This window comes from Opisthocomus hoazin, chromosome 8 (assembly GCF_030867145.1).
Source record: "Opisthocomus hoazin isolate bOpiHoa1 chromosome 8, bOpiHoa1.hap1, whole genome shotgun sequence".
NCBI classification, from domain to species: domain Eukaryota; kingdom Metazoa; phylum Chordata; class Aves; order Opisthocomiformes; family Opisthocomidae; genus Opisthocomus; species Opisthocomus hoazin.
Window position 1 is genome coordinate 44,576,970 of NC_134421.1, and position 12,059 is coordinate 44,589,028.

A 12,059-nucleotide genomic window follows, 5' to 3' on the forward strand; every position below is an offset into this window, starting at 1 on the left:
GCAATACATGCTACAAGGTTCAGAGCAAGTTTTTACACTCTGATGCCAGAAGAGACTTTAACTGATGTGAAGTGTTACATATGTTTGGCACCAACATACATGGGTGTGTCAGCTTTTACAGATGCAGCTAAAGAGGATAATGCCCCTGAGCATATTTATTATTGTAATTCCTTGATTAGCTTGCTGTTTAGGAAGATTATCGTAGATGCCAAGGCAATATAATAAGGATCATTTTTCTCCTGGGCGAGCTTGACGACATGTGATTGGAACATCTACCTTTTAATTCAAATGCCTAGCCTGTTGTGGTGCTTGTGTATACCACTTGGGATTTTCTTGTAGTTACTATCATTTCTCCAGCACCTAAACACCCTGGGGATCACAAAACATCTGTCTGTTCCTCTTCTGCAAAACATTTTTGCTAGCTTCAGGTCTTTTCTTTTTCATCCCTGCAAGTTTCTAATCATAAAGAATATACTCCCTACCAGACCTCCTTACAAGGGCTGAAACTAGAATGAGGAGCCTGAGGACATTTGCCTGTCTGTCTTCACTTGCATTTTAGCTTAAAATTAAAGCTCTTTGTCATTTCACTCTTTTTATAATCTTCACTCTTATAAGTCCCCAAAGTGGAGGATTCTTTCTCGGCAGCTCTGTCTACATGGCCTGTTAAGGCCACCCTTCAAAACATACAACTTCTTTGCCAGATACAGCAAGAAGCTGAAGACTGGGATTCTTCAGAGACAGAGGTCTGCGTGTTGGATCATGCCTGCTGGATCATCACGAAACGCACAAAAAGAGTTAAAAGGTAGATAAGCAGCCCGAGAGGAAAGCTGCAGTTGTAATTCAGGCAGGCCAGAGTAGACCCCAAGTGCAGATAGCTCTTTCAGAGAGACGCAGAGCTAACCAATGCTACTTTTGTTGGGTTTTCCACAGAAATTAAGCATTTCCTTCAAGAAAAAAGATATTTAATGTGTGTGAGTGCATGTGTTACTTTGCACATATATACATATAAATTAATTTGTGACCATGGTACAGAGTTCCTTGGGAGCCTCACAGTCCACACTTTGTAGCAGATTTTAATGCTTCAGAATTATTCCAAGGAGTTTAGATCAGACCTTGTATTATCAGCACACTCATGACTAGTGCTGAATGCCACTGTTGAGAAGTCTATTGTCTAGAAAACGGACTGTTTATTTACATAATTTACTTCTTGATCTCATATCAGTGTTTAGACTGGGTTTTCTGTAAGCTCCAGACAGGACTGCACTTCTTTCTCCAGAAGAAAGTTTATCAAAAACCTTGAAAAATAAAATAAAATGGCTGTTATTAAATCGCCTATTTACATTCATGGTTATTGTTCCCTCTCCTAATTATTCATGTACTGAGTATGTACCTGGAGCTCTTTATGCCAACAAAAGTTTTAAAAAATGTTAAAAAAATATCCATAAGAAAAAAAATTACAGACTCAGTAGGATTTCAGTTGAGCTGATGCTTTAGTCATAAAGATTGATTTTTTTAAGTGACTTAGACTATGTAGTGACTTTTGATCAAATTATTTCATTAAAAGCATGATTGAAATCAGGTTATCAAAGATACTTTGTAATTTTTGTTATTGTAGATTTAGATTTAAACTCGCAGTAAACCACAATAAGAAGTCAATTTGCTTTTGCTTTTTTTTTTTTTTTGTTGTGGAGATGTGTGACTGAAGTTGATCACACTGTGTTTCATTCTTGCCTTGTTTTTGTCTCCTCTTCCGAGCTCTCCATTTCAACCAGGCCTCTATCGTTCATAGTAAGAATTGTAATATCAAGAAAATCTTGTTTTCTGCTACTGTTGTGCCCATACTTGGTGATGAGGAAACAAGAATCCTGCCCAGATGGCTCCGACTGCAGTAAGGGATCAGAGCACTTAATTCTAAGCCATCTCCTGTTCTGTAGAAACTATTTCTGTGTTCAGTCCAAAATTTCAAGAATAAACACCAACATGGTCATGTAAGATTGGAAAATTCCAAAGAGCGAGTCTGTATGCACAGCTCTTACTGATCCTCTGCTGTTAACTCACCATAGAAACAAACCATACTGAAGCTTTATAATATTCAGTTTATGAGAACATGGTGTTATTTGAAATGTAGCAAGGTGTTAGACATCGTAGTAATCCGAACTTGGCATGCTTTCACAGGAACCACACAATTGAATGAAAAAGGGCTGGAAGATGCTTGCAAAGATCTTCCATGTCCCAGAGCAGAATTACTGCTCTTAACTGTTCTTGAAGAGGAACAGGTCCAGTGACAAGGATTTTGCTGTCTCTACAAATTTATTGTACTCTTCCACTATTGCTACCATTGGAAAGTTTCTTCTTAAATTTAATTAAATCTCCCTGGATTCAGTTAAAGGCCATTCTTGCTTGTCTTACCCATGGAGTACAATTAATTCTTTCTGTGCAGAAACCTGCTGAAGACTGCTGTTGCTTTAGGGGCTTTTTTGCCTGGCTTTGTGATCAGACTATTGCTGTCCCATAGGTTGGATTTTCTCATTGTGATCATTCTCAGCGCTCTTCTCTGGTCACTGGTCATATGGTCCACCTCTTAGAAACACTGTTCCCCAAACTGTTGTCTAGCTGTGTCTTTAGAAAGTTGAATAAAGTGGAAAAAATACAGGTTTTGTATATGATGCTTCTACTTATATGTCCCAGTTTGCTTTTATCATACTAACATGTCACTATAGACTTATGTCTTTAATACATGTTTTTCACTACAGACTTATATTTTTAGTTTGAGATTTCTTTAAATTACGTCCTTGTAAAAAACAGAACTTCAATAATTATATCTATTAATAAATATTTTAAAAGAAACTTAAATTTGTAATATCCAATGTGAGAGTCAAACATGAACTTTGTTCTTCTCCACTGATTGTCAATTGGATGTTTCAGTAATGGCTGTTGTGCCTTTCTCCCATACAGCAAAAGCCTGATGTGACCATCTTGATAATATTTCCTTTGGCATTTGCAATCTCACTCATGTCTCCGGGTATGGATTTGTAAGGGCAGTGGTAAGTCAAAGCAGTTAGTGTTCAAATAATTTGAGCCCTTTCAATTGCTAACTCTTCAATAAATGTGTAATTCCTCACATTTTGATTGGCTGAGAGAGTTTGATTTGTATAGTTACTGTAAGTTTATTTGTAATTACTTTGGTACCATGTACATCCATACTCGTCAATGGATGGCTTTGGTTTCTAGCTCGCAGGGTTATTGGAATGAGGAACCTGTGCTTCTGACACTTTTTGTCAGCACTCATTTGGCAGTCATAATGCAGAATGTTATTTAATTAAAAATAAGTTGTAAAGATAGAGGTATTTAAGGCTGTTCTAGGGTAAATATTCTTTTGGCATTTTACTCATTTGTAGTTTTACCTCTCCGTATTACTTAACAAAACTAACCAGTCTTCACATCTCTCCTTTCAAAATTTAGGTTCTATTCTAAGAATCTTGCTGTTGGCCAAAACAAATTGTTTGAGTGTTTCCTTTTGTTTTACATCTGCCTCACTTTTTGTTTTCGTTTATATCTTGATTATGATTTTTTTTAATCATTTGCTTAATAATCTTCATGCTGATTTCATTGTCTTTAATTTTTAAATTTCCCTTTCAGATTTGTATCAGTTATAACTGCTGCCTTCTAACAGCCTAACGTTATAATGCTTCCCTTGATATTATGTTTCTTTCTCCTCCCACATTTGCTCTGGATTTTGATTTTAGTACAAATGGGACGGCTCTTGCTTTCATTTGCATCAGTTCCTTTCCTATTTATATATCATCAAACCGTCTATTATTCCACCTAAGCCAACACTACTTTATTTCAGACTGCTTTAATTGAACGTCGGTTTCACAGGCAGTAAGGGAATGTCTGCAATGGACAGATTGGAAAGAAGGCCTTTTTTTTACCAACTCCTTTCAAATCAAGGATACGTACACATTTTTGCAATATATACATAATACTGTATAAAAGTATAATAATTTTCAGGATCTTTTTTATTTCTGGATTTGCATGTGGGACAGCTGTGGTGAATGTTCTTCTTTGTCCTTCACACTTAAATAGCCTTTATGTATCTGCTAGCTGATTTTGATGTGAAATAGTTCATACCAGTTTTCATGTGAACGAGTTGTACGTGCTGCCATTGCCACATTGTGTTCATATAGAACTAGCAGATGAGCTCGCAGTTTTCTAAAAGTAACACCACATGGAAGAAAATAACAACGGCAGGACATTTGTGAGCTTGTGGCGCTGGTATTGGATGTATGCACTACTTTTGTTTTTGTTTAATTAATTTAGTTAGTCACTGTGTAACGTAAGCAGCAGGAATGAAGTAGGGTAGATTGCCTGCTCCTGTGTTTACCAAAGGAAAGTTAAGTTAAGGCATGTGGGGTGAAAGAAAGGAGATTGTCAGGTTGGAGCACTTCAGTGCTGTAAGCCCCCGTCTCTCCTAACCCTTGACATTTGCATTCTTCAGGTGGTCCAAGCTTTGGAGATGGCATTTAGGTTTGCTGTCATGGACCATGTTGTGCGTGGTCTGACGTGTAGCCCTAATGACCAACATAGATAGATGTCTCCAGGGAAGAGCCCTGCTAATGCCACCGGGAATTGAAGCAAGCCGGTGTTTTGTTTCTAGATAGTGGTCAGCCAAATAATGGGCAGGAAAAGTAGAAGAGTTGTTTTTGAAACAGTGTTTAGTATCCATTAAATTAGGTTATACAGAGAGAAGCAAAATTTGCTTTATAAGATGAAGTATGTTATCTGCTAAGTTATTAGTGCCCTGTATTTATTTAGCATTTTTCACATGGGGAAAAAGTAAGACTCTAAACAAAAAAAATTGCCAAAACAATTAGAGTGAAAAAAATCTGGTAATTAACTATTATTTTGCACAAAACTAGTCTAATTACGAATCAGTCATGGTAAAATGAAAGGTCAATAACTACAGATGCATAATTTCTCTCTGATAGATTGCTGTTTGAAAATAGGTTTATGACAATTATGTGATTAATTTCCTTTTATTAAACAGCATTATGAGACTTCATGTTGCATTCATCAGTTTATTACTGTTACTTTTTCTCTTCAGTTGCAAATTAATCCTGGATAACATCAGGGCAGAACAGAAGCTCAGGTGGATTGAGGATCTCTTCTTCTAGCGTTGTTTGTGTTGCAGGGAAGACCACAAATCTGAACCACAATCAGAGCCTCGGTGTGCTGAAACTGACAGTATCTTCCTAAGAAAACAAAACAAAACAAATGCCAAAACAACCAACCAAAAAAAAAACCACACCACAACAAAGTGCTTTTAGTCTAAGGAAATGAGGGCCAGATCTAGTGAAATTCTTACACTTCTAAGATGAGGCACGTGAGGAATATAAGTATGTGAGTTAGTCTGTGATCCAGAACAGCTTTCCCGATTTGCTGCCCAACCCTCAAAGCACCCTGCCTTTTTGTCCTGAACTTCCCCAGGCACGAGGGACTGCCGTCCTGGACAAACACAGAGCTTCTCCAGCCTTGGAAAAGCCGGGCAGCCTGGGGACCCAGGAACCAGGCATTCGTTTGCACAAATTCCTGTAGCATCAATACAGTAAATGTTTTCAAGCCTGATCGATGTTGACTTAATCACGCCCTGTAGGCTTGGGCTTGGTGCAGCGGGCAGTGGCCACCGCCACTTTCTGGGGCAGCAGCTGAGGGAGCTCAGTTGTATTCCCTCCTCCTGTCTAGCAGCTTGGTGGTAGGAGTACTTGGGATGGTAAAACAATGTCCAAGGCTACTGCCTCTTCTTCTTGAGTGTAATTCAGCTTCAAACATTGTTGGTCTCTGGCAGGTTTGTCTTCTACCACGAGGCAAGGCTGCAGGGCACCCTGCAGTTCAGCTGCTGAAATTACACACATTGCACATTGGGACCGTCTGCGGCTGCTAATCCAGATGCAGAAGACAGACAGATCTTTTTTTTTTGAGTATTTGTATTCTTTGATGTTGGGTTAATTGAGTGAAATCCTTCTTAGTGACCATCTAGATTTCTTAGGTAATGTGTTCCTTGATGCGGGTGCCAACAGCCTTAGCTATCTGGTGCTTCATTTCGACTTCTGTAGGAAAACATCGTAATAATTGTTCAGTCTACCGCTCCTAGGTGAAATCAGGCTGGCTATGTGGCTTGGATTTTAGTTACGTACAGGATTTCCTTGACTTCATGGGCTCTCCAGTGTGGCACGTTCGGCCTCAGCCGACAGGTTTTAACTTCTTTGTGTAGCTTGCAGAAGACGACTGTTGTTCATTAAGGAAATTGCGGCTGTCTCAGGGTGTACGGGAGTTTGCTTTTCCTGTCAAGTCTCCTGGAAAGACTGCAGTCGGAAAGGAGTTGGATCATCTTAAATTCAAGATTCTTTGAGTAGTGCTAAATACCTTGCTACTCCATTTGGAAAGATTATAAGCTGCTGCGCTGACTGACTGCGTTACTCATTAGAGAACTTGCTGGGACAACACGGTCAGCGGGAGACACAGGTTTGGCGGTGTCATTTGAGTGCTGTTAGGGAGCGTAGAACAGCACTGGCTTTCTGTCACCGTCTTTCAAGGGTCTTGTACAGCTCTGGGTAATTCTGGGCTTCTCATTTGGAGGCAGCTGGAGAATGGGCCCACGGCAGGGTGTAAAGGGGCAGAGGTTCTCCTAAAGTGTTTTTTATAGTAAATGTAGCTATGTAATCATTTGGTTAACTTGTTATTCAGCCAGCGCAGAGCAGTCTTTGGCCTTAAATCCAGCTTAGCATGTTGATGCATTTCAGTTGCATAGTGCTACTAGTGAGATGACTCGCATTTGACATACTCAGCCATTTGGAAACTTACTTTATGTTCAGAAACTTATTTTACGTTCAACAGGAATGCTAGAGTATGCAGTCATTTGAAAAAATAGAATAGGGATTTGGAGTTCGACAAAGGGAAGAATCTGGTTGTCTTCTGGCAAGTTTTTTGGTTCTGGTTATCTGCAAAGCATACACCTCTTGTCAGTATAAATGGAGAGTGCCTGTATAAACATTCTTGTTTCGCCTGTTCCACATAATAGTTTCTTGTATCATATTTCTTTTGACCTCGCTATCTGAAACCAATTACAGGAGATCCATTTGGGCTGCATCTATTTTCATAAGAAGCCCAGGCAGCAGTGTTTTTCTCAGAGATGAATATCAACATCAAATATGCTTCTGAGTGCTTTGTTATTTATGTTTCAGAGAGATTTTGTAGCCTTCAGCTCTCAAGAATGTGTCACGCTGTGCTGTTTATACATTGATGATATTAATGGGCGTAGATGTCATTTTTCATTTTAACGTTTGAAATGCAACAGGCTGATAGGTTAAACATTCCTGTTTTTAAAGGAAAGATATGAGTGACATCTGTTTCTGAAAAATACACATATATTTACTTTTTAAAAAACAAAATAATGAGTTTACCATCTTTTAGTGGCAGCTTTCATTTTACTCAAATGATAATACTTCAGAAATTGTTTTAAGGCATGCTTAAATCAAATACAAGGGTTTGGCATACAAAATGAAAGCAAATTGTATCTCATAGTATTGTTGCCAACAAATTACAAAAACTACTGCAATTTATCAACTTTAATAGGGTGAGTTATGTACAATTAATTTCATTTTTTTTCTGCTTACATTTTAGCTCTGCCAAAGCTGCACAGTAAATATTAAGAAGTAACATTCCCAGTAAATATTTTACTAGAAGACACAGTGAGTCCTGGAAACCATACGCCCAAATTTCCTCCTTATACAGCCATTACTAAAGCATTATAATGATTTTCATTTGCTTTATTAAAATAATTTCTGATCCTCAGTTCTTTTTGTTGCTTTTGTCTACATTGACTTTTTTGTATAGTTTTACTAATTTAGATAACTTAATTAAAGAAAAGTGCCTGCTAAATTTGAAACACATGTTATTGGAAACTGGATACGATTTCAAGTGCCTTAGATTCCGTTCCTGCTGCTGTTAACCTGAGATAGGACTCAGCATAATTTTGATCTGCCAGATTTACAAGTGTCTTTTAGTTCGTCTTCACTGAACTGTTTTTAGACCAAGAGTTATTATCAAATTAGCTTACAGAAATTTATAAATGATACATGGGATGGGTGTTGAACTGTACATGTTAAACTATGAATTTGGAAAGACACTTTCAAGTTGTTAGTTTGTTTTGCGAAGACTTAATAGCAGCAAATGAATTGGTAGAACTGAATGTTTTATAGTCTTGTAATCTTCACTTATGAATAATGTCAGTAATAATCCTTTGAAATTAACAGTGTGTTTCTGGGAGGTTGTTTACCGAGTAGCAAAATCTGAAGTTGAGCAGCACACTGGGAGGAAAAAGTACCATAGGACAACTTCTGTAAGAACAAAGGCTAACAGTGATTTCTCCTTATGAGTTTTAAATCATCTCTGATCTCTTGAAATTGTTTTCTGTTCTTCGTCTGTCTCCTGTGTTTACAATAATCTAAACTGCCACAGTAAGATCACGGAAGTATTCAGGTAGTCATCATTTACAAGACATTCTGTATTAAAATATGAGCCTTTACTCCTTTAAAGATATCCCAACCAGCACATATGAATCAAAATAGTTTAAGTAGCAGAGCCTTTTATGCAAACATATCCTGTTGTGCTGCCTTGCTTTTTCATAAAGTGTGACTCCATTTGTAGTTAGCAGTAGGAAGCCATGCTTTCTTAGGCTGATTCCACAGGAGTGTGCTAGCCACAACTTAAAATTATACTGTCTAACTTAAATCTAAGCTGTAACACACTAGAATCCTCTAATTTTCAAGTGCTGTAAATGTACAGCTTCACCAGATGCTTGCATGCTTATTTTACTGTATTGCTGGGAGATGCCTTGGCTGCTAAGGAGGATGAGGACGCTGAAATAACTTGCGGAGTGTTCCAGTTATTCGCACCTATATATCAGCATTATATCACTGCAATTTCTTTTTCGGATAAAGGCTGTGTAATGAATTTTCTGCGACCTCCACAAATGAAAAATAATTAACTTTATGGTTTTTCCTGTTTTCTGTAACTCCAGATCTCTTCTCTGGTTCTTGGAGCAGTATCACCCCGAGCGGTGAGGGTGGTTTGCCTGTACAGTCTCCCATGAATTCCAGAGTGCAATAGCTTTCGCTTCCATTCAAGTTTCCCTTTCAGAGAGCTCTAAAGATTGCGAAGCCTTATAAATTCACCATAGATCTTCTGTTCATGCATTTAATCCATGTTTTGTGCTTAAACCAGTGCAAGATGTTGGGACCAAACCCTGGTGCCTCTGAAATCAACAGATATATTTGTCTCTGATCTCAGACAGAGCAGGATTGTCCTTTAGGATCTGCTCAAGAACTGTGAGTGCAGAAGAGATTACGCTATTCACATAGGAAACAGGGCATCCAGTGGTTCCTTGGTAACAAAATATTTCAAGTGCACTTTGAAATATGTTAACTTTTATTTATTTTTGGCAGAGAGAAGTTAGTTCTGTGTGCCTCGTTGCTTAGGTTCAGAGGAATGTATAGCCTTTGTAAAGCTGACCCGTAATTACTTGAGAATTTCATGAAACAATACGGGGATTGTTGTGGGAATGTCTCCAAATGTTAAAAGTCTGCTCTGCAAACTTTGTACCAGAGCCTTCTAAGGGGAGCCGAATCAATGTTGTTAGGAGATGGTGCTAGTGCATTCAGTTTGTTTACTTTGGTTTTCTATGTCTGCCTGCCTTCTCAGAAAACTTGCTTGGAGCCAGACTGTAGCAGCCCTCTCTCTGTCTTTTCATAATTGATCAGGGGATGACTGCCTTCCCTGAGGGTTAAGACGTGGCAACTTTTTCTGTTTGCTCAGCATCTCAATGCAGTAGTTCAAACATTGTTCACACCAGCTGGCAGTGTAATGCCATATGCACATCTTGTCAAAGCAACTGTTGTCATGGATACTAGAAACTATCTTAAAAACCAGCTCATTTGAGTCTAATCAAAATTGTACCTTTCTTTATCAGTTGAGAATCTTTATTATTTTAGGGAACATTGATGAAATGGCATTTATTGCAGTGTATTCCGTCTACAGTATGTTTTAATAACATAGATAATAGTGTGATGTATTTTAAAGCTGCAGCTGCTATTTACTGAACTGATTTTTTTAAGGGGGGGAAAGAAAGAGCTCTCCAGGTAGTTTCAGTGAAATGTTTTGAATCGGGTTTGTTTTCATTTCTTAATGAATACCACTTTGTAATACTTGGCATTTTAGAAATAATTTTGTAGGGAAAAATAATTTAGACTAGGCTTCTTTGGGTAAGTGGAATGTTTGTTTACATTTCATATGTTTAACTCTATTTTGCTGAGTTGGAATGAAAACATAAAATAAATGGAAACATTTTCTAAATTGATTGGGATGCTGTCATCCCAGAGCCTGATCTGGTTGGTTGAGTAGTAATTTCTTTGTTCTCTGGTTTTCCTAAGAATGCAAATGAAAGCCACTCATTTTTATTTGGCATTAAAACTGCACTTTGTTTTGTCAAAGGAGAGGTTTCTCCTTGAATTGTAAGTACAAAAAGTGGTTTTAATCTTCAATGAATATCCTTATTAATTCACTTTCAAGATAATCTGATGTTGATTTGTCAAATTTAATTACAGCTTCCGGTAACACTTGAAGTCTACTTGCTTTTGCTTCAAAATTGTAATATGAAAATGCAAATTGAATGATAATTTGCAAGGGAGTGGGCATTTTAGTTGAACACTCAAAGACAAGTTCCTTGTGGAAATGAGGCTATTGATGCAGTTTATGATTTTTCCTCTTCAAGCACTTTAAACAAATTAACTTTATTTCCTGCAGGATTTCATGTACATCCATAAATTCTAGTGAAGTCCTATGTATATACTTTCAGATTATTTTTTTATGTTTTAAGTAAAAACCAAACTGAAGTCTGAAATCTAGCAAATAAAAATTGAATAGGAGGAGATTGCATTTGTTCGATTGAACTTTTACCTAACATTAGCAATGAATAACTCATCTCTTTCTGGGAACTGGTGGAAATTATTTACTTTTTTTTTACTTCTAGGCACTCCAGGCAGCAAGGCAGCTGCTTTTACAGCAACAGACGAGTGGACTGAAATCTCCTAAGGGCAGCGATAAACAGAGACCACTGCAGGTTAGTAAAGCATCCTTGCTTTTGGGGCCTTACTGTCAGGGAGGAGCGCTGTGCTTGCTCACACGTGAGGGGGGTGTGTGGATGCTCGTGCTCTGATGCTGTGTGTGTGCATACTCACATACAACAGGTTACAGATTTTTCTGCTGGTGACTTCCAACTCACAGAGAAAATTCGCTGTAAGTTACAATAGCCTTTTGTGGCTATACACTCTTAAAAGGCCTAAGAGTAAGTCTGCGTTTGGTAGCTATGGTATAAATTAAACCTTTATAGAGACGTTGCAAAACTGGTGTGTGAATTTTATACATACATGGATTAAATTGTAAAAATTACTATTAAGACTAAGAGTAAAAAAGTATCCAGGAAAAAAAAATTAGCTAAATAACTCAATGATACTATATTTAAGTGACAAACAGAGAAGTATTAAGAAACTGCCAACACAACTGCATGAAATTATGAAGGAGCTGCTTCTGCCATTTTAGAAAAACATATGTCGTGGAGTTTCACACTGGGATGCTGTTACGCTTCAGATTGTATTCAGGGTAATAGGAGTTCTGTTACTGAATAATTATTTTAAATGCATTATTAGTAAAACTGTATATAGCGGTTTATTCTTGAAAATTTTTTTCTGGGTTTTTTTTTGAGGTTTTATTTCAGTTGTTGCTAATTCAGAGTTCCATATGAAATTGCATTCTGCTGACAGAACTGGTTCTCTCATTATAAATAGAACTGATATGAGGGTTTAACTGCTGAATTACAGTCTGTTGCAGACAAAAGATGTACATGAGAGACGATTTTATTTTGTTCAAGAAATAAAAAAGTGCAACTCCTACCGTTCTCTTCCTCACATCTATTTTTCTGGGTGAGCCTTTATCCTCTCGGGACT

At 37.6% G+C, this 12,059-nt stretch overlaps 1 protein-coding gene across 6 annotated transcripts in view; it reads left to right on the plus strand.

Annotated features, from left to right (window-relative positions):
* Positions 1-12,059, plus strand: part of FOXP2 (forkhead box P2) — a 442,003-nt gene that overhangs the window by 297,825 nt on the left and 132,119 nt on the right. For 5 of the 6 annotated variants that reach the window (XM_075429479.1, XM_075429480.1, XM_075429482.1 and 2 more), the window contains one exon: positions 11,087-11,176. In XM_075429479.1, coding sequence (XP_075285594.1) covers positions 11,087-11,176 — 90 coding nt within the window. Of the gene's footprint in view, positions 1-11,086; positions 11,177-12,059 lie in introns of those variants that run through there. The other variant, XM_075429481.1, reaches the window with a different exon arrangement.